The sequence below is a fragment of the Mobula hypostoma genome, chromosome 24 (genome assembly GCF_963921235.1).
Source record: "Mobula hypostoma chromosome 24, sMobHyp1.1, whole genome shotgun sequence".
Classification (NCBI taxonomy): Eukaryota; Metazoa; Chordata; class Chondrichthyes; order Myliobatiformes; family Myliobatidae; genus Mobula; species Mobula hypostoma.
In genome coordinates this window covers 29550477-29574441 of record NC_086120.1, presented here as the reverse complement: position 1 = coordinate 29574441, position 23965 = coordinate 29550477, and the positions used below count along the sequence as shown (strand labels likewise).

The 23965-nt window shown below is 38.6% G+C and overlaps 1 protein-coding gene across 1 annotated transcript in view; it reads left to right on the top strand.

Annotated features, from left to right (window-relative positions):
- Positions 1-23965, top strand: part of LOC134337565 (small glutamine-rich tetratricopeptide repeat-containing protein alpha-like) — a 52646-nt gene that overhangs the window by 15500 nt on the left and 13181 nt on the right. The window contains exons 2-6 of the mRNA XM_063032695.1: positions 3427-3563; positions 7162-7265; positions 11980-12064; positions 15375-15474; positions 19463-19567. Coding sequence (XP_062888765.1) covers positions 3464-3563; positions 7162-7265; positions 11980-12064; positions 15375-15474; positions 19463-19567 — 494 coding nt within the window. The 5' untranslated portion in view covers positions 3427-3463. The remainder of the gene's footprint in view (positions 1-3426; positions 3564-7161; positions 7266-11979; positions 12065-15374; positions 15475-19462; positions 19568-23965) is intronic.

The window sequence follows — 23965 nt, the reverse complement described above, 5'->3', positions numbered from 1 at the left end:
TTGGCTCATATCCTCTAAACTAGGGGTTCCTAACCTGGGATCCACAGACCCCTCAGGTAGTGGTAGGGGTCCTAGGCATAAAAAGGTTGGAGACCCCTGCACTAAATTTTCCTATCCGTATATCTGTCCAAGTGCTCTTTAAATGTCCTAACTGCTTCAACTACTTCCTCTGACAGGTCATTTCATATACATACCACCCTCTGAAGAAGTTGACCTTCATGTTCCTTTTAAACCTTAAACCTGTGTCCTCTAGTTTTTGATTCCCTTTCCGTGGTAAAAATGGAATAACATAAATAATTACTAATTATCACTTGCCTCACTTCAAAGCATTTTTGTTATAGCAATTGTAAAGCCTTATTATTTCAATAATTATGTGTTATGTCACTTGTACACATGTAAGACCAGTATTATGCGAATAAATAGTGATTGTGAAATCAAATAAACCCCCGGCTAATTTAATCCCTTGTGTAATGCAGTGGTATGGAGTAGAAACAAAGAAAACTGAACTTGGTCCTCCTGAAAACTCCATCAGGACAAATCACAGGCATTTGGAGCAGTTCAAGTCAAGTCAAGTTCATTGTTATTTAACTATATACAGTACATGTACATAACCATGTAATGTATATAGAAACGAGACGTTTCTCCATACCAGCACAGTAGTACACATAACACCCAATAACTTATAGGCTAAAATCTACAGCTGGATCACATATAAATAACAAATTAAAGTACATAAATTAAATATTGTAAGGTACGGACAAATTAACCAGTATCACTTCAAAGGTAATGAAGCAGGGAGTTCAGAAGCCTAATGGTCTGAGGGAAGAAACTGTTGCCCATCCTGACCATTCTTGTCTTTATGCATCAGAGTCTCCTGCCTGATGGTAGAAAGTCAAAGATGAGTGGGATCCTTAATAATACTAAGGGCCCTGTGTAAAAATGCTTCTGATAAATATCCCTGATGGATAGTGGGGAGACCCCTATGATCCTCCCAGTTGTTCTCACAATCCTTTGTAGGGACTTCTGGTCTGATACTCAGCTGCTCCCATACCAGATGGAGATGAAGCTTGTCAGGATGCTCTCACTAGTGTTTCTGTGAAATGCAGTTAAGATTGGGGGGGGCAGGGGGAAGCCTTGCTTGCTTCAATCTCTAGGGAGTGGAGGTGCTGCTGTGCCTTCTTGTTCACCCAGGTGATATTAAGGGAGCAGGTGAGGTCATCTGTGATGTGAACTCCCAGGAGCTTGGTGCACTTAACTCTCTCTATGGAGGAGCTATGTATTTGCAGAGGGGGATGGTTCATCTTTACCTTCCTGAAGTCCACAATGATTTCCTTGGTCTTCTCCATATTCAGGGATAGGTTGTTCCTCTCATAACAATTCACCAGCCGCTCCTCTTCCTCTCTGTACTCCATCTTGTCATCATCATTGATGAGGCCAACCACTGTTCTGTCATCTGCAATCTTGAAGATACGGATTGAGCTGAATCCTGCAACACAGTAATGCGTCAGCAGTGTGGAACAGCAGCTGGATAAGCACACATTCTGAAATATCAAGATGAACGTATAACAGTGAGACTCACAACTTTCAAAAGCTTTCAGCTCATAAAACCTGAAGTGGAACTTTAGAAATAACCAACATCACTAAGGATAAATGGCTTTATACTTTGGATACATGCAATACCAATATTCCAGACAGAGTTGCAGAACTGGTAACTTCATCTGTTTTGCCCGATACTTTCACTCCCATAAGGTTGCCATAACAAGGAAAACTACTGTATTTAAACAAAAACACTTATGTTTCAAGCTTTGGTCATTTTTTGAGAGAGAGTAATATTTTTAAATAGACTTTAGAACTGACTTTAATTATTCTCAATTGTGGTGTTGATATTTGTACGTAAGCTAAGCTTTGCACTTAAGAGTTCAACACAGAGAAAAATAAAATTCATTACCACAAGGAGTATTTGACGTAAAAGTTATCAATGCATTTAAGGAAAGCTGGATAGATTTTGGATAAAGGAACAAACAGTTATGCTGAGAGGATTGGGTGAATGGGAAGGAAGCTTTTGTGGAACAAAAATATCAGTGTGGGGGTGTTGCATGTTCCAATGCTGTGCATTGTAATTCGCAAAATGGATGAATGTCCATGGGTTAGCATGGATACAGTGAGCAAAGTGGCCTGCTTTCACGCTGTATGACTTTATACATTTATCATTTATAAAGTCATACAGCGTGAAAGCAGGCCACTTTGCTCACTGTGTCCATGCTAACACATGGACATTCATCCATTTTAATTTCATCTTCCAGCATATTCAGTATACTATTCAAAATAGAAGAGATGGGTTATCCATAACCAAGTTAAATGGATTTTCCAAACAAGAAACAGTTTTCAATGAACTATTTAGAAAAAGACTTTAGAGCAGGACTAATGGATTTGGTGCCTGATCTTCATTTGCTAAGTTTCTGTAGATGTTTACAAAATTCTGGGGCATCTGGCATGTATGTGTCACAATTTATAACTTCCGCAGCACATTTATGTATTCAAAGAAGTTGGAAATGACATCTGCAGGGAAATAGTTCACCTTGGAATTAATCATAGCTGGCTTTTAAATGACTGTACTGAAAGGCCCTGAGCTTTCCATTTTCAGACTAATATGATGAAAATGGCTCATGTATGATGAAAATGTCCCTGCCATCACACCTGGAAAAGCCTACCTGATGCACTGTCATTGATGACCATCCCTCCAAGTTATTAAGTCATTATTTACCTAATGTGGTTTTGGGTAGTCTCGTTTTTAATATGTGCTAAACTTTACGCAAGCTTTATGCTGTGAAGGGGAAATACTCAAAATGTTTCATTTTACATAGGGAGTATTAGGTGCCTGGTATGGGCAAGGGTGGTAGTACAAGTCGGAGCAATAGTGACATTTTAAGAAACTCGACTTAGATGGACATGAAAATGTAGGGAATGGAAAATTATGGATCATGTACAAGGAAGGAAGGATTTACTTTAATTTAGCATTATGTTTGCCTCCAATGTTTTGGGCCGAAGGGCCATTGTTCTCTAGGCTATGATAACTGAGTGACACTGATTCTTAGGATATATCATACACTGACACTTGTGATCAGGCTGGATCATTTTGAGCTTTGTTCATGAAAAATTGTCTGAAAAGACTAGCACATGAATGCTAGCATTAAATCAGTAATCAACTTAAACAGCGTGCTTAAAGAAAACCACTACATTTAGTCACATTGAAATATATGACAGTGTGACTGACAGTTTGTATAGATGTCAGTCTCACTTCCAGATACTTTACTATGACTGTATCTTGGATGTTCCACTAAAGAAAAAAAATGTTAATTCAACATTTTAAAATGTTATTGTCATTTTTGAGTAATTTCATTAATTAAAATATTTGTTTCTATTAAGTACATCGATCTGACAAATTTATAACAGAAACTCCATAATGACGGACAATAAACGCCTCGCCTATTCCATCATTCAGTTTTTACGTGATCAGCTTCAATCTGGAGATCTGACTTCGGATGCTCAGGAAAGCTTAGAGGGTAAGTGATCATTTGGAGCAACACATTGTTGGGGAGAGACAATGAGGACGATAAACTGAAAATTCTGTCATTGAGCTCTCTAGCTCAATGTAGTAAGGGGAGCTGATAGAGAGAAACGTGTAGATGTATATTTAGATTTTCACGAGGCACTTGACAAGATGCTACAATGAAACATGGTGAATAAATTAAAAGCTCATGGTAGGAAGTGTGTTAGAATGGACTGAAAACGGGTACTTTCATGGAAAACACAATTGGAAAATGTGAATGGAAGGAGGTAACAAATGGAGTACTGCAACAATCAATTCTTGACTTCGGTCATTCATTATTTACATGCTGTTGCTTGCTCAAGGTAATTAATGTTTCCATATTTACTGATATTATAAAAAAAATACATGGAGAAGCATGTTATATAGAACATATAGAATAGTACAGCACAGTACAGGCCTTTCGGGCCACATTGTTGTGCCGACCCTCAAACCCTGCCTCCCATATACCCCAACTTAAATTCCTCCATATACCTGTCTAGTAGTCTCTTAAATTTCACTAGTGTATCTGCCTCCACCACTGACTCAGGCAGTGTATTCCACGCACCAATCACTCTGAGTAAAAAAACCTTCCTCTAATATCACCCTTGAACTTCCCACGCCTTACCTTAAAGCCATGTCCCTTTGTGTTGAGCAGTGGTGCCGTGGGGAAGAGGCGCTGGCTATTCCTCTTAATATCTTGTATACCTTGATTAATATCTTGTATACCTTGATTCTGCAACAGAATATAGATTGAGTAGGCAAAAGATTGACAAATGGAGTTTAATGTGGGGAAATGTAAGAAAATTAAGACAGCAGATTAGAGAGACTGCAAATGAGTGAAGTATAGAGGGATGTAGATTTTTGAGGCCATGAATCATGAATGGTAGCAGTCAGGTCTATTAGGTAGTTAAGAAAGCAAACTACATTTTGCTTTCGTTGCTGAAGGGTTGGAGTTTAAAAATAGGGAGGCTCTGTTGCAATTGTACAGGGTGTTGGTGAGGCCTCACCTGAACTTCTGTGGACTGGTTTGGTCCCCTTACCTAAAAATAGGCAATTTTGGAGGCAGTTAAAGCAGATTCACCAGGCTAATTCCTGGGATGACAGGGCTGTCAAACCAACAGAGACTAAACGGTTTGGACCTGAATTCCTTAAAGTTTAGAAGAATGAGGGGTCACTTTATTCAAACATAGAATATCTTACAGGGGTTTAATAGTGTAGATGTTGGAATGTTTCACAAGTGGGAAAGTTTTGAAGAAAGGGATAAACCTACAAGATGAGGGCCTGATTATTTAAAACTGAAGCACATAGAAATTTCTTGGTGAAGGAGTCTCAGGAAGGTGGTGTAAGTTGGATTATTATCAGTAATTAAAATGGAGATGAATAAATATTTGATAAATTGAGGAATAAAGGAGTATGGAGAAGAGGAGTTGAGGCCAGCTGTGATCATATTAAATGAAAGGCCTAATGGCCTACTCCTGCTCCTATTTTCTAAACTTTTAGAAAAGGTTTTTTTTCCTGCGTGTGAAATTGAATGATTGAAAGTTTGTAAGGAACACTGTTATTCATTGCTCAATATACAATACTAAGTGGAATCATAAGACTACAGATGCTGGAATGCAAAGCAAAAAAACTGACTGCTGGAAGAACTCATTGGTTCAGGCAGCATCTGTGGAAGCAAAGGAATGGTCAAGATCCTGCATCAGCGCTGACACTGCAAAAGGAAGATGAGCGTTATAAACATGAGAGGGAGGGGTGAGAATGGACTGTTAAATGATAAATTGAACCTGAATAAATGGGAGAAGATGGGCAAGTAGTTAGGTGGAGATATTTTGAGACAGAGGGTGGTAGGTGGAAATAGATAAAATAGATAAAACAAAAAAAAATTGGGCAGATGAAACTAGATGGGATGGGGGGGAGAGGGAATGTAGAGGCAGAGGCTGAAAGATGATAAGTGGAACAAGACAGGGAAGGGGTGATGGGCAGCTGTAACCATGTGGGAGAGGGTAACAAATCTAGGTAATGGAGTGAGGGGGTGGAGTAGGAAGAGGGAACCTAAGTGGACCTGTAGGAGTGGGAAGGGAACACATGGGGGTATGGATTACCTGAAAATGGAAAGTTAAATGTTGTACCAGTGGGTTGATGTCTACCCAAGTGGAATATGAGGTATTGTTCTTCTGATTTGCATTTGGCCTTTTTGTGGGAGTGGAGAAGTCTAAGTACTGATAGGTCAGTGTGGAACTGAAAAGAGGAGTTGAAATGACATGCTATCAGAAGCTCAGAATGGCCATTGAGCGTGACTGTAGATGCTCACAAAACAATCACTTGTTGTAGAAGAAATACTAGTGCACAGGTAAGGGAGGGGAAGTCCCAGAGGCAATGTTACCTGTAGGCAGCAGAAATGAGGATGGGAAGATATTGGTGGGATCCCATTGCAACTGATGGAATTACATGAAAGGATGCAGAGGCCAATTGGATGAAACCTGTGGACCAAAGGAATCTCGTTAATGATGATGATGAAAAGGCAACAAAGAAAGGTACCTCCAGAGCCTGTGAGAGCAGAGGCGTAAGATGGCCCAATGACTGATAACGGCTACAAACCTAGGAACGGAATCTACCATAAATAAAGAGAGCATTGCACAAGAGAACACCAGAACACCAGCAGCAGTAGTGGGACACAAGTGTCAGGTGTGCATCTGTGGGTGGGAGAAAGTAACATCAGAAAAGAGGTTGAAGGTCCATCAAGGGAGGAAAGGGTGCTTGAGGGAGCAGGGACAGGGGCCTCGCATTGACCAATACCTCTTGTGAAGTCAGTCAACTAAGTCAAGTGAAGCGATTCATAGCCACATCCACCATCAAATTGATGAAGGAGCTTGGGATCCATGGTCAGACTCTACAACAAACCATGGAGGGATTTCCAACGTCTGTAGGTTTTCTCTTGCTTGAGTTCGTCCAGTAGCTTTTTTTCCTTTTGCACAATTGGTTTTGCCAGTCCTACATTCATGCTTTCTCAGCTGAACAGAGTCAGCTTTCAGTTGTCATTTCCTTATGAGCAACTTTGTGGTGTAATATTTGTTAGTGTACTCATAGGACAGCTTGCATGCAGTGCCTCATTAGGGAATGTACTGGGTAGAATCCTACATGCATCTTCACGTTGTGAAGCAATGTATGCGTTCTCTGAATTCAATTATACCTTTGAAAGTTATAATGTCTTTGATGAAGAAGAAGTAGGTCATTACCTGTAAATATGGGATATTGGATAAATAATATCATGGGACTTTAAACATAATTGATTGATACATATTGGAGGAATTATTTCTAGTGGGTTATGCAAAATTATAACATTATACCTATTATAAATATTATAATAACATTATAAATTATAAAATTATAACACCAAGCCAACCCCAAGAAATTTTAATAACACTTCAGGTACATGGAAATTGAGTATCTCAGTTGAAAATTCTGATGTTTTAGGAAAAGATGGTTGTTGATTGTTAGTAATTCAGTTGGATGAATTGCTAGGGTAATGTATAATTATATCTTAAATAATAAATGAATGATCTTGACCACAGTTGCAGTTCAGTGTTTGGAGACCGCATTTAGCATCTCAGTGGATAATGAGGATCTTGCTGTGTCTCGGACACTCCCAGAGATCTTCACGGCTGCTATTAATGAGGTAAGAACTGAATTTGTGAAGAAAGGGTAGCTGCAAGCAACTACTATCTGTAGCTTTGCTGAGTTTATATTCAACCCTGTAGCACTTTGATGCTGAAATTGATTTGTTCTCATGACTTTACACATGCCTAATCTGATGCATAGCCTTTCAGGATTGATTCTGAACTCAAGAGCTATGAGTTGATTCCCTACTCTGTTAAAGATGTTGAGAATTCATAGAACATAGAAAACGTACAGCTCAGGGAAAAGTCCTTCAGCTCATGATGTCTGTGCTGACTGTAATGCCATATTAAACTAATTTCATCCTCCTTGATGTTTCCATCCTGGAAGGAAGACTGACTACCCACCCTATCCATAACCTCTCATAATTTTATGTAGTTCTATCAAGTCGTCCTTCAGTCTTCAGAGAATACAGTCTGAGCCTGTCCAACCTTCTATTATCATTAAAACAATTTAATTTGGGCAGGATTCTGGTGAACCTCTTCTGCACCTTCTCCAGAGCCTCCGCTTCCTTCCTATAATGTAGCAATCAGAACTGCATATAATACTCCAAATAAAATCTAACAAAAATTTTGTACAGCTACAACATGACTTCCTTACTCTCCTATTCAACACCCTGACCGATGAAGACAAAAATGATGTGTGCCTTTGTTACCACCCAATCTATTTGTGTTGCCACTTTCAGGGACTTGCACCCCAAGATCACTCTGTACATAAATGCTCTTAAGGGTCCTGCCATTTATATGACTTTCCAAAGTACAACACCTCACACACATCCAATAAGACTCCATTTGATATTTCTCTGACCACATTTCCAACTGGTCTACATCCTGGTGAATCTTTTGATAACCTTCCTCACCATCCACAACAATGCCATTTTTTTTTGCATTATCTGCAGAATTACTAAATATCCCATCTGCATTTTCATCGAAGTTATTTACAAAAAAATCACAAATGAGGTCCTTGTACTGATCCTTATAAAATGCCACTGATCAAAGACCTCCAGTCAGGATAACACCCCTCCCTCATTACCCCCTGTATTCTATGGCCAAGCTAATTTTGAATCTGCCTGCTAAGTCTTCAAGGATTTCATGTGCTTTAATCTTCTGGATCAGCTAACCATGAGGAATCTTGTATAACGCTTTATTAAAATCCACGTGTACAACACTCACTGCCCTGCCCTTATCAATAATTTTCATTATTTCCACAAAACAAAATCATCCATAAGACATGATTTTCACTGTTCAAAACATGCTGACACCTCCAAATACGTCTATGATTTTTCAGATGTGAGCATATCCCTCAGTATCATCTCAATTAATTTCTCTGCCATTGATGCAAGACTCAACAGCCTATAATTTTCAGGTTTGTCCCTACTGCCACATTGGCTATTCTCCAGTTCTCTGGAACCTTAGCTATCGATAAAGAGGTTCCAGAGATCGCTGTTAAGAACCCAGCAATCATCAGCTTAGATAGATCTTGCTATCCTTCATTTCCAAACACAGTTGTTCTAATTGTAAAAAAAGAAGTTCTGTTAATTTTGTAAAAGGCAACATCTTCTCTACTTAATATGTTCTGGACTAGTGGCAATAAGCATTTTCTGGTTGTCCTTAATAAGCCCCCAAACAGGGAATGAAACAAGTTGGGGAAGTTCTTGCTATTTGTTGATAAACAAAATCTTACAAACCAAAATTACTTAATGCATTGGATACTGTGATTTATTTATTTATTTGTTTGTTTTGTTTTGTGCAGGGATGCTTGGTTTTTAACAATTAGAACCAGAACAAGAGAGCTGGGAGAAATGAAATGTGTGCACTATTAAAAAATATTGCAGTTACAAGAAAAAGTTTGTGAATCCTTTACAATTACCTGGTTTTCTGCATTAATTACTCATAAAATGTGGTCTGATCTTCATCTAAATCACAATAATAGACAAACATAATCTGCCTAAACTAATAACCACAAACAATTGTACTACTTCTTGTCAATACTGAATACCCAGGTTCAAAAAAGTATGTGAACCTCTGGGGTAATACCTTCTACAAAAGTTGTTTGGTGTTAGTTTCAATCAATGAGATGAGATTGGAGGTGTGGGTTGTAGAGGTGCCCTGCCCTTTCAAAAAGACACGCAAAGTCAGGTTACTGACAGAGCCTGCTCTTCTCAAGAAAGATCTGTTTATGTGAACCCTGCCTCGATCAAAACAACTTTCAGAGGACCTTTGAAGGAGAATTATAGAGATTGTCTACAAATGCAGGAAATTCAATACTGTTGCTGCTCACCCTAGGAGTGGGCATCCGACAAAGATCACACCAAGAGGACAACGTACAATGCTGAAGGAGGTGAAAAAGAATTCGATAATAGCAAAAGACCTGCTGAAATCTCTGAAACTTGCTAAAGTCTCTGTTCACGTGTCCACTACAAGAAAAACACTGAACAAGATTGCTGTTCATGGAAGGACACCATGGAGGAAACCACTGCTTTCCAAAAAAACATTGCTGCGTAGCTCAAGTTTGCAAAAGACCACCTGGCTGTTCCACAATGCTTCTGGAGCAATGTTCTGTGGACAAATGAGGACCTTGTTGGCAGAAATGCACACTGCTAGGTTTGGAGAGAAAAGGGCACTGCACAACAAACCAAATCCTCATCCCAACAGTGAAGTATAGTGGAAGGAGCATCATGGTTTGGGGCTGCTTTGCTGCCTCTGGGCCTGGACAGCTTGCAATCGTGGACTGATCAATGAATTCAAAATTGTATCAAGCCTTTTTACGGGGGATTATCAATGTAGCGGTCCATCACCTGAAGCTTAATAGAAGTTGGATGATGCAACAAGACAATGATCCAAAACACAAGGGCAAATCAACAACAGAGTGGTTTTAAAAACAAAAAATAGAATTTGTGTTTTGGAATGGCCAAGTCAGAGTGCAGACCTTAACGAAATTGAGATGCTGTGGCATGACCTGAAGAGGGCTGTTCATGCAGGGTATCCCAGAAATATTAATGAACTGAAACAATTTTATATGGAGGAATGGTCTAAAATTCCTCCATTCAGCAGCTACAGGAAATGTTTGGTGGAGGTTATTGCTGCTAAAGCAGGTTCTAGCACTTACTGCAGAGATTTCAAAGGTACACTTAATGTCAGAGAAATGTATGCAACATACATCCTGAAATTCTTTTTCTTCGTGACCATCCATGAAAACAGAGGAGTGCCCCAAAGAATGAATGACAGTTAAGTGTTAGAACCCCAAAGCCCCCCCGCTTCCCTCACTCACTCATAAGCAACATCAAAGCAACGATCCCACCCCCACCAGCAAAAGAAAGCATCAGCGCCCCCCACCGAGCATCAAGCATGCAGTAAAGCATCAATAAAGACACAGACTTGCCGTACCCCAAAGACTGCTCATTCACCCAGTAATTCGGCACACCAGAGGTACTCTCTCTCCCTAATAAGGGAAAAAGAGGTGTCCCCATTTCACAGCGAGAGGGGAAACATAACAAACAACTCGCTGATTTATGATATTAAAAGTCTGTCACGTCACCTTTTCCGAGCTCTGTGCCCAAAGAACTCGGGTCTCTGGGCACACAGCCAGCTAGCTGCTTTTGATCTTCCGTGTACTCCCATGACACACCAGTTTTCTGCGGAGGCACCTGCTCCAGAGCTATGAAATCCTGGAACCCTGAAGGCGCGCCAGTCTTCTAGGCCGCGTTCTTGGTATATCAAGTAGCGGCCAGTCGTCAGACCCCAAGAGTGGGTCCCGTTCCCGCAAAGAACCGAAGTCAGCGTGTAATTTCAGGTCAGAGTCTTCAAAAGAACCCTGAAAGGGAAAAATAAAGATATTAAAGATAGAAGTAGAGCTGTTTCCAAAGATGCAAGTGAAGGAGTTACCATTAAGTGCCATTGTCATCTTAAGCTACTAATACAAGGGTTCACATACTTTTTTCAGCCTGCGCTGTGAATGATTAAACACTGCGCTTAATAAAGACATGAAAAGTACAATTTTTTTGTGTGTTAATAGTTTAGGCAGATTGTGTTAGTCTATTATTGTGACATGAATGAAGATCAGACCACATTTTATGAGTAATTAATGTGAAAAAAAAAGGTCATTGCAAAGGGTTCACAAACATTTTCTTGCTTCTGCAGTTGTTTAATCAACTTCCTTGTCTGATGATTGTGACCTGTTCTGGAGTAGCTAAATTTTCAGTATTTATATTTTTTAAACATTGCTCGTTGAATGAACATGATGCAATTAGTTGTACAGAAACTTTAGTTGCAACCCCATAGAGTAATTTTAAAAAGATTTGACTTTCCTGGCCCGCTGCGTTCCACCAGCATTTTGTGAGTGTTGCTTGACTTTTTAAATGTTTGTTTATCTGTCTTTTATAATGCCCAGGCATAAGTTTTTCTTTATTTCTTTCATATTTCTTCTTTGTACTTCTCTCATTTTATCATCTGATGATTAACTGTCATGATGCAAGAGAAAAATGCATCTGTAAAATGGAAGTTGCTTGAAACTAATTGAAACCTATGTTCTCCATTTATTTCCTAATTGGATGGATTTCAGTTCAGCTACTTCTTGTTAAAAGTGTTGGTGTATTTGAATGAATCTTGGATTTCATCGTGATTTTAAGTCTAAGTTGAAAATTTGCTAATCTTATATTAAAGGTAAAATCAAGTTGCAATTTTCTTTCAATAAAATTTTACATTGCTTATTTACAGGAGATACCCAATGTGGTTGTGGACCCTGTGCTTCACACTCCAACTGCTGAAGATATCTCAAAAGCTGAACTATTGAAAACTGAAGGTAGAAATAATTATGTTACATCATCTCACTGCTAATATATTTATTGGATTAAACAATCACTTTTTGCCAAGAATTTAATTGTGCAAAAATTGTCACTTAAATAGGGTGCCACCTCTTAGTGTCTGAGTAGATGTCCATAATTAGCAGGCAAAATTTTTCACTTTCTGTTTAACAGAGGCGCCTTAACAAAGCATACATTTTTTGTTTTGGTTAAGATTTTTTTTCTCAGTAGATACCACACCACTGGGTTAAGGAGCTGTTATTAACCCTCAGTCATCAGGTTCCTGAACCAAATTGTATGACTTCACTCTGCTTAATGCTGAACTGATTCCACAACCTATGGACTCTCTTTCAAGGACTCTACAACTCATGTTCTCAATATTTATTATTTATTTATTTAATAAAATTATTTGCACAATTTGTTGTCTTTTGTACATTTGTTGTTTGTCCATTTTAGTGTGCAGTTTTTCATTGATTCTATCATGTTTCTTTGTACTTACTGTGAATGCCTGCAAGCAAATGCGTCTCGGGGTAGCATATGGTGACATGTATGTATTTTGATAGATTTACTTTGAACTTGGAAATATCAATGTACAAATAAAGGAAGACATTATAAAGTTATCAGGAAAGATGGGCAATGGAACTAATTAGATACCCAAATAGATGACACCAACATGAGCCAAATGATTATCATGAGATTTCTGCTTATGGTTAAACCACAGTCTTGAACAAATATGCGCAGGTTTATTTTCACCAGATGCAGACAATGATCTGCTCCGAATTTGACAGTGTTTCATGATTAGCATTTACTTTAAATTGTCTTTGCTTAATTATCTTAATTAAAATTTTCAGCCATTAATTAAAACATTCGTGTGGTTATAATCCCCAAATTAATTTTTGGTCTTGTTTTCTATAATACACATTATTCCAATGGGTGATTTACTGAAAATTGAGAATTGTGTGAAAAACCAAAACTGAACATGGTTTATACTTAGAAACCTTAGAATTTTCTATTTTTTGTAATGACAGCGCCTTGAAAAAGTATTCAGCTCCTAACCCTTTGTTTACAAAAAGTGAGTATTACCAGGAATTTTGATCAATTTAACTGAGAATTTTTTATTTGGAAATCATATGCTTTATTCTCCAAAATCAGGGAAAATTATAAAGAATGAAAAACTAGAAATTTAAAAACTGAAATATCAGCAGTTCAAAAATATTCATCCCATTTTACTCGGTACTTAGTTGAACCATCTCTTGCAGCTATTATAGTAGTCAGCAGTCTTAAGATGAGAAAATCTGCAGATGCTGGAAATCCAAGTAACACATACAAAATGCTGAAGGAACTCAGCAGGCCAGGCAGCATCTATGGAAAAGAGTAAACAGTCATCATTTCAGGCCAAGATGTCGACTGTTTACTCTTTTCCATAGCTGCCTAGCTTGCTGAGTTCCTCCAGCATTTTGTGTGTATAGCCAGTAGTCTTTTTGGATAAGTTTCTGTAGCTTTGCACAACATGATGGAGCAAGATTTGTGCATTCCTCCTTCCAAACTTGCTGAAGTTGTGTCAGGTTAATTGGGAAGTAGGTCTTACCACAGACATGCAATCAAGTTAAGGTCAGGACTCTGACTGGGCCACTGAAGGACAATTTTCTTCATTTGAAGCCACCCTATGGTTGCTCTGGCAGTGTGCTCTGAGTCATAGTCCTGCTGGAAAACGAACTTTATCCCCTGTTTAAGCTTTCTGGCAGAGGCTAGCAGGTTTTATCCAGGATCTCTCTGTATTTAGCAGAATTCATCTTCCCATCAATCCTGACCAGATATCCAGTACCAGCTTCTGAAAAGCATCCCTATAGCATGATGCTACCTCCACTATACTGTACAGTAGGGATAGCGTTTCCCAGCTGTCACACAGTATTAGATTTATGCCACACATACTGCTTTAAAAAAAACACGTCATGGCAGCATAGAAAACCTACAGCACATTTCAGGCCCTTCGGCCCACAATGCTGTGCCAAACAGGTACTTACTTTAGAAATTACCCATGTTACCCATAGCCCTCTATTTTTCTAAGCTCCATGTACCTATCGAGGAGTCTTTTGAAAGACCCTATTGTATTCGCCTCCACCACCATCGCCGGCAACCCATTCCACACACTCACCACTCTCTGTGTAAAAAAAAACAACAACAACAACTTGCCCCCTGACATCTCCTCGGTACCTACTTCCAAGCACCTTAAAACTGTGCTCTCGTGTTAGCCATTTCAGCCCTGGGAGAAAGCGTCTTAACTATCCACACGATCAATGCCTCTCATCGTCTTATAACATCTTTATCAGGCCACCTCTCATCCTTTGTCACTCCAAGGAGAAAAGGCCAAGTTCACTTAACATGTTCTTGTGAGGCATGCTTCCCAATCCAGGCAACATCCTTGTAAATCTCCTCTGTACCCCTTTCTATAGTTTTCACATCCTTCCTGTAGTGAGGTGACCTGAACTGAGCACAGTAATTCAAGTGGGGTCTTGTCCTTGCCCGTAAAGACTTAGCAAAGTGTCACTTAGAAGATACTGTTAAGATATGGAAGAAGGCCTTTATGGTTGGATGAGGCTAAAGTGAAATGTACGGCATAAATCTAATACTGCACATCAGCCAGGTAACACCATCCCTGCTGTGAAAAGTATGGTGGAGGTAGCATCATGCTATGGGGCTGCTTTTCAACACAGGGACCAGAAAACTGGTCAGGATTGATGGAAGATGAATGCTGCAAAGTACAGAGATTGTGGATTTAAAAACCTGCTAGCCTCTCCAGAAAGCTTAAACTAGGGAGTAAGTTAGTCTTTCAGCAGAACAACAGCTCAAAGTACACTGCCAGAGCAACCATGGAATGGCTTCAACTGAAGAAAGTTGTCCTTGAAAGGCCTGGTCAGAGTCCTGACCTTAACCCGATTGAACATCTCTGGCATAACTTCAAAGTTGTTGTCCTCCGCAACTCCGCAACTAACCTGGCTTGACTTGAGCAATTGTGCAAGGAAGAATGGGCAAATCTTGCTCCATCACATTGTGCGAAGTTAATAGAGACTTATCCAAAAAGACTACGGGCTGTAATTGTTGTGAGAGGTGGTTCAAAGGGGAATAAATGCTTTTGAACTGCTGACGTTTCAGGTTTTGATTTTTTAGTTTCTCATGCTTTACAATTTTCCACATTTTTTGGTTTCAACTGTGGGAGGGTTGAATAGTTTTTTAGGGCACTGTATCCATAAGGAAGAGGATGTTCATTTTGCACTTTACTGATTCTCTTATTTCCTTTTTAACATTCAGGAAATGAACAGATGAAAATAGAAAATTATCAGAGTGCTGTGGATTACTACACAAAAGCTATTGAATTGAATCCAAACAATGCAGTTTACTTTTGCAATAGGTATGGTGGAAACTAGTTTTGGTTACTGTGTAACACATACAAAATGCTGGAGGAATTCAGCAGGTCAGGCAGCATCTATGGAAATGAATAAACAGATACTGTTTCTGCCCAAGGACCCCTCCCCCCCACCAACTACCAAGACCAGAAAGGAAAGTGGAGTGACACCAGATAGGTAAGTGAGAAGTGAAAAGAAGCCAAAGTGGGGGGAATCTTTTTACCAGAAGAAGAATCAATACCACCCTAATGGAACACAAGGTACTGCTCCTTCACCCTGAGGGCAGCTCTAGCATGGCAAAAGAGGAATGGGAAGTGGAATTAAAATGCTTGTGCCATCACGAAGCTTAACTCCCAGCAGATGGAGCGGAGTAATGCCTGATGAAGAGGCCTCCCAGTCCAAGACAGATCCCACTAATGTAGCAGAGGCCATGTCGGGAGCACCAGACACAACAGTAGACCCCAGTAGATCTGCAGGTGAAGCACTGCCTCAACTAGAAAGGCTGCCTGGGGCTGTGAATGGAAGCAAGGGAGGAGCCAAATGGATAGGTGCAGCACCCAGGCCACCTGCAGGGATGAGCGCCAGCAGACAGACCATGCTACAGATAGATCTGTATCAATTTTCAATGCAATATATAGTAAGTCTCTCGATGAGCTATGACCTTTATTGGCAAGATGACATGAGTAATGTATTTACCATTTTGATCGAGTAACTTTTATTCTTGATGTTTGGACTTCTGGTGCTACTTGTTGACTACCTACTGAGCAGTCATGATCTAAACCTCTTATGTTCAAATACATTTTTTTCCCTGCATAGTGAAAGTCTAAAGTAGTTGAAGGGATATCAAGTTCTACTTTCCCTTAGTAAATATTCATTACTCAACTAGCTGCATTAAAGCAGATTGTATGGCAGTGACTGTTGTTGTTTTGAGAGCTTGCAGCTGAGTTGCCAAATTTTCTACATTTACGAGTCAGTACTTTTCAAGTAGTACATTATGGGCTCTAATATAATGTGGCTTTCCAGACATTGTGGAAGGCACAATACATTTTATGTTCCTTTTCTTGCATTGTATTCCAGCATCTGTATTACAAAAGTGTACACAGAAAAGAACCAAGAAAATAATTCTATTGTTAGAGGACTAAATTTGAAAGAGAACAAGCTATTGGGATTTAGAAGGTGACCAAAGTTTCTTTTGGAGGTGTTCAGAGTCGAGCATAAGAGCACATGGAAATATAGAAATGGATTCCCTCCTAGAAAGTTGATGGTGGTGTAGATAGTGTAGAAAGTTGTCATGGGTTACAACAGGACATTGGCAGGATGTAGAGCAGGGCTGAGAAGTGACAGAGTTCAGTCTAGGAAAATATGAAATGATACACTTTGAAGTTTAAATTTGAAGGCAGAATACAAGGTTAGTGGCAGAATTCTTAGGAGTGTGGAGGAGCATAGGGATCTTGGAGTCCCCGTCCATTGATCCCATAATTTTCCCTTGCCAGTTGATAGGATGGTTAAGAAGGTGTATGACGTGATGGCCTTCATAAGTCAGGGAATTGAGTTTGAGAGCCACAAGATAATGTTGCAGCTCTGGTTAGACCACCCTTGGAATATTGTGTTCAATGGAAAGGGTGTAGAAGTCTTAGAGAGGGTGCAGAGTTTCACCAGAATGCTTGACTGGATTAGAAAGCATGTCTTATGAGGGAACGTTGAGTGAGATAGAGCTTTATGCAAGGCCAAATTTAACAAGGGTGTTATTTAAAGCTTAAGAGTAGAAAAATAGCACAGCATATGTACAGAGTTCTCATGATGGTACTGTGTGCTATATAGTTGTCTGCTGTGTTGTAAGTTTATAAAATTTGGGATAAATTTAAAGCTAAAATGCTACAGTTGAGTGACTGGCCCTTGTACAGAGAACCTTAATTTTTAATTTGCATCCTCTAGCATCTGACAACTGCAACTGTACTCCTACTCAATGAATAAAATGGCCTGTGAATTAATTTATAAAACAAGGGTGTTCTCTTGGAGTTCTTACAAGCTGAATTAACTTACAGTCACTGTAATAAAAGTAATGATTTCAGAACTTGGCACATGATATAATGATGCAATTGAATAGCTTTTCTCTTCCATTTCTAATTTGTGAATGTCATATTTGAAAAATAGAAGAACATATTTTCAAGTTGAAGGGTAAGCTTTGAGTTAAAGTTAAACAATTGTTGATTCAGCAGCTGATTGTTATCTAACCAGATTGAAGGTCGGGCTTGCATTTGAGTTAATATGTGCAAAGGCAAAGGCAGCAATACTGGAACAGTTAAAGGAATATGGTATGCTTTCATCAGTTAAGGCACTTAGTTCAAGAGTCAGGGAGTTTTGTTGCTTTATAACTCTGTAGCAAGGCTGCATTTGGAGTACACTCAGACCCCGCATAGCACTGATTCATTACAATGCTATTATTCAATTCCTTACTGAATTTTTTTAAGTAACAAAAATTCATTCTATACAACACTTAAAACTTCTTGAGTGACCACCATTACAGCAACCATTCAATCAACCAATGAGAGCTCTCATATGCTCTGAGCCACTCACAGCCAATCACATATTAGTTCACGCTCTGCCTCCCCTGCCTATGTAAACGTTCTTGCTCCCTCGCCAATTTATTCCATTTTTTCCACCCATAATGCCTGGAAAGTGGCCTACAACTTCCAGTGAGGATAGTACATCTAAGATGTCTAGGAAAAGCATGGATGTGAAACTGCAAGTGATATGGCATGAGGATGTAAATGATGGTGATGTTGAAAAGTTACTGCATTCTCATCGTGAGAGTGTGAGTAATGAAGAGCTTCAAGAATTGACAGAGCAACTCATCCTGTGTGAATCTGAGGACACGGATGGAGAAGAGAAACACCAGCAAGAAACCTCACCACAAAATTTCTCAGCACTAGCATCACCACAATCACACAAAACATGGACCAGTTCATCGATAATGACCCTGACTAGGGGCGAAGCAGTAAGGGAAGAAGAGGTAATCTCGACATGATTTCCTGCTACCAAGAACTGCTTCATGAGAGGAAACTTAACAAAAGGCAGTCAAATCTCAACGCATACTTAAAAAAGAAGCCAAAGTTAGGGGAGAACCCACAACCTGGTCCCTTCTCTAAGATGTAACCACCACCCGCTTCCCTCTGCTGCTGCTGCAATGTGTTGCTGCTGTACAGGTTAAGTCTGTTTGCATGTTTGTTTCTCCACAAATGACTGTGTATACATCAAATAATATGTCATATTTCTCAGGTTTAATTTTTTTTTATCAGGCACATGTGTCTGTTAACGTAATGTTATAATGGCCTCACATAGCACTCCACCTCTGAGGAACGCATCCTCAGCATTAAGTGGGATCTGAGTATATTGCATTCAATTCTGCTTGTATTAGAGGGCTAAAGAGAGAGGTTGGTCAGACTAGGGTTGATTTTTTTTCTGGAGTTTTGGAGGCTGAGAGAAGACCTCAAATGTTTATAGAATTATGAGAGGCATGGATTGAGCCAGTGTCTTTTTCCCCAGGATCAAAAAACTTAATACTAGGGGGCATGCACTTAAACTGAAATGGGGTAAATTCAAAGGAGATGTGTAGGCAAGTTTTTTTTTGTACAAAGAGTGAATGCAGTACCAGGAGTGGTGGTAAAGGCAAATACAATTTAGATCGCACAAGAATATACAAAGAATGACAGAATACAAACTATGTGCAGGCAAAGGGATCTGTTTAATCAGGTGTCATTAACTTAATTCATTTAGCACCACACTGGCTCAAAGGATCTGTTCCAGTGCTGTAGTGTTCTATCCTAATGTTGAGTAATTGAGTTATAACTGAAATTATATGACTAATTTGCGGCCTAAGATAGCACTGATATCTCCGATGTACTTTACTGCAGCAGAGTGCAATGCATTATACCAAGTTGACTTCTAAAATATTAACTGCTTTTCACCTTCATCTGGTCTGTTCTTTTGCAGGGCAGCAGCATACAGTAAATTAGGAAACTACAGTGGAGCAGTACAAGACTGTGAAAAGGCAATAGCATTTGACCCATGCTACAGCAAAGCCTACGGCAGAATGGGGTGAAGAGAATTTTATATTTATTTTAACACTTTTCTTTCCTCTGCTTCTTGAAGTTGTTAGCTAAATGTCTTTACAAAGGGTAATTGTGGGCACATTATTCTCAAGTGGAATTTCATTGATCAATCTAAATATTGAATGTTACTTGACCAAGTGTGAGAGAGCATCTTAAGGCATAATTGAGATCATTCTTGTAAGCTGTCTTTTGTATTAGCTGGCAAGGAAACTAATAGGAATCCTACGTGGCTAATACAAAACCTTATGACTCAGCATCTTGCTGATTGATATTAGAAAAATTGCCACTTAACAGGGATCAAAGCCATTAATTATTTGAGATATTGAAGATTGTGTGTAGGAAGTCATTTGTCCCTTTAGCTATTGAAGCAATACACAGATTTAATCAGTACTGATGTTTGTGAATTATGTCTTACATTGATTCTTGTGATTTTAGTCACAAAATTTGGTGAAGATTTTTATTGTAATTGTGCATGTGTGTATATGCATGTTACTGCATGGGGATGGTAGCTGGTTAACCAGTCAGCAGCAGTAAATAGCAATGGTACTTTTCTGGACGCATGCTATCAGAAATTTTGTTCTGGTGAATTTTGTTTACTCTTTTATTTTCCTTTTACTGTCCAGCACTTATTCCTCTACTGTGAAGTACTACAGCACTATCTAAATCCAAAATTATTTTCTATTCAATAGTATCTGTAAGGATAATAATGTAACCAGTATAAAAGCAGAGTATGGAATAAAAAGTAATAGTTGCATGTTAGTATTATCACCAACCCTTGTAAATAATCCAACATCTCCCACTAATTTCAGCAATCAATGATTAAAGATGATCAATGGGTTTGTTACTTTACTGCTTCAACATCATGCAAATCAGTAATTGCTGCAACTGGTTATGTCTGAAGGAAGGTTTTTCTTTGCACTAGTACTCAACTCAGATAGCCTTGATTCTCTTTTCACTAAAGCATATTGTAACAGGGTGCTAAAATTACTAACATTCAGAGGCCTGGGTCATTAATCTAGAGAGACGAGCTCGAAATCCTCCATGGATTGGGTGAGTTAAAAAAAAATAAATCTGGGATTAAAAAGCTAGTGTTGGTGGTTTTACTGTATATAAAAATGCATCTGGTTCACAGCTGGAAATTTCAGCCTTTGTTACCCTTTGATGACCATATATTGTGAATGAATAGAAATATAAAGAACTGATATCTAGTTGTGAATAAGCTAATAATTTCTTCCAGCTCATTCTAATGGGTTGAAGCAGGTTGTGCATATCTCCAGGTTTTTGACTGTTGTCATTTCTCAGGCAGTTGACTTTTACCACCATAAGCGTAGCCCTTTAGCCTGCCCATAATGTAAATCACTTAAGCTGAAGACAAGGTTATTCTGATGAACTAAATGCTCAGATTTCTCACCAGATCAGGCAACATTAGCCAGGGAGACAGGGAATTAATGTTTCAGGTCAATGAACCAAAGTAGAAAACCAGTTATGATAAACTTATTTTTGATTTTGTTTTATCATAACTCATCTTAACGTGCTGTCTGAATTGGCCTGCTTCTTATCTTTCACTTATGCTACATGTCAATTCATCAAAAAGTCTTGCTCATCATTCCTCGTATGTTCTCATTTGCTCCAGCACCTCATATTGAACATCTGTATTTGTTTAAATTATTCAGTGATTGTGCCCTCTCTTTTTTGAACTGGAATCTCCTCTAGCCATACATCCAAATATTCCTTTATCTCTTGATTCTGAACTTGTTTAATCAGTTTCCCTGTCATCACATCTATCTTTATTTACTTTGGTAGCCATGCTTTTAGCTGTCTGGACTCAGCATCATGGAATTAACATCCCATCCCAATTAATCATATTTATAGTCCCCAGCACTTCAAATAAGATTTAACTTGATTGGGTTAATAAATATCAGGATAAGGTTTTATGTTAAAAATGTCTCTCATCTACTTAAGAAAAACGTCAAATTGTGATTTCTCATACTGTAATGTTTCTCCCAGGCAGCTTCAGCAATGTCAAAAGCCTACTTTTACATCATGTAGCTATTTAAAGATAAATTCTCAAGGTCAAGGGAGAAGTTACAATACAGGGATTTTTAAGTAGCTTTGCTATGTGAGAGTTCTGCAGTCAAATAAACAAGCAGATAGATGATATTTATTGGACAGCAAAATTCTAGTTTTAATCCCAATGACTGCTGGCATTTGCTTTCAGGCTTCCTGTAGAGATGCCCATTCAGATAAAGATTTTGTTTGGGACAATGATGTTGCCAAGCTAGGAATATTTCTATTTGTCGGAATAAGCTGTAAATGCTGGAAGTGCTCATCAGATCAAGTAATGTAATTAGACTTCATTTTTTTTGATCCTTTCGCCAAGACTGAGGAAGTGAAAAAGCAAGCGTGTTTGAAGTTTCAGAGGAGGGGGGATCATCATCATCAGGTGCCGTGCCCAGTTGGGGCTTTGACTGCCATGGCCCACACACTCCTGTTTCGGGTCAAGTGGATCAATTCATTGGTATTCATTTCCAGTTCTCTGGCTGCTGTCTCCATCATTTGTCTTTGCCTTCCTCTTGCTTTCTTCCCTTCAATCTTTCCCATAATTACCGTGCATTCTAACTCTTCTTTCCTAATCACATGTCCAATGAAGTTCTGTTGCCTTTTCATGATCTCATACATTATTTCTCTTTTTGTGTTTGCTCTGTTCATGACATTCTCGTTAGATATTCGTTTTCTCCATGATATTTTTTGCATCCTCCTCAAAAACCACATCTCTGCTGCTACAATTCGTTTCCTCATGTTACTAGATATTGTCCAACATTCTGAGCCATATAACGTAACTAGATAAACGTAACATTTCAGTACTCTGAGGTGGGTTGTCATGCCTAGTTTAGTATTGGTCAGTATACTCTTCATTCTTGTGAAGGTGTCTTTTGCCATCCCTATTCTTCTTTTGAAGTCCAAGTCGCGCCTGCCATCTGATGTCACCCAGCTTCCTAAGTAGCAAAAGTTCTGTACTTGTTTTATGTCTTCTCCGTTTATTCTGAGCCTGCAGATAGGATTCTCCTTCTTTTTGGATATCACCATACATTCTGTCTTTTTGCAATTGATGGATGGACCCATTTTTGCACTTTCTTCAACAATTATATCAATTAAGTTTTGTAGTTCTTCCTCTGTACTTGCAATTAACACAGTGTCATCTGCATATCTGAAATTATTGATGTTTTCACCGCCAACTTTGATTCCCAAGATGTCTCTTATTTTTTGTAATATTGTTTCACTGTACACATTAAATAAATCAGGGGAGAAAACACACCCTTGTCTAACACCTCTCTTGATTTTTGTAAACTGACTCACTTCTCCGTCTATTCTTATAGCGGCAGTTTGTTCTCAGTACAGATTTCTGATTAGGCGGAGGTCTTTCGAATCTAGATCTAGAGTTTTCTGTAATATTTCAAATAACTTATTGTGCTTCACTTTATCAAATGCTTTTGTGTAGTCAATAAAACAAACAAATCTTTTTGCACTTGAATAGCTCATTTTGATAGTATCCTTAACATCAATATTGCGTTTCTTGTACCTTTGTCTTTCACAAAGCCATATTGTTCTTTACCTTTTTCAGCTTGTATCTTACCTTTAGCTCTTGTCATCAAAATTCTTAGAAGTATCTTGGTGATATAACTCATTAAACTTATGGTCCTATATAATTCACATTTCATTGCTCCAGGTTTCTTAGGAAGAGTGATAAATACTGATTTTTTCATCTCTTCTGGTATTATTCCAGTCTCATAAATGTCATTGATTAAATCAGTAGGTTTTTCAATTCCATAGTCTTCAAGGGCAATAATTTGTTCTATTACTAATGCATCATGACCTGATGCCTTTCCTTTCTTCATCTTATTTATTGCATTATGAACTTCAGATTTTAAAATACTTGGACATTCAATGTTGTTCTTAATTTCTGGTTTTTCACCTCTATCGTCTTCAAACAATTCCTTTGCTTTCAAACATCCACCTGAAGAACAGAGGAACTTTTTACCAGTGGTATTCTTGATTTGTTGATGTAACCTTTTTGGATCAGTAATTCTTTCTATTTGCTCACATTCCTGGTTTAACCATTCTTCTTTGGCTTGTTGACATAAGCTTTTAACTTTTTTATCTAAGGACTTATATTCTATAGGATTTGCTTTCTTCCATCTCCTTTCTTCCATTAGGTCTTTGATTTCATCTGTCATCCATTTATTCTTTGTGCTTTTTTTCTTTTTTAGGGATCACTGACTTTGCTGATTCTACCAAGGCATCCTTTGGAGAGTTAAATTTCATTTCTACATGATTGCTATCATCTTCAACAGATTCTATTTCTAGACTTTGAAATCCATTCCTT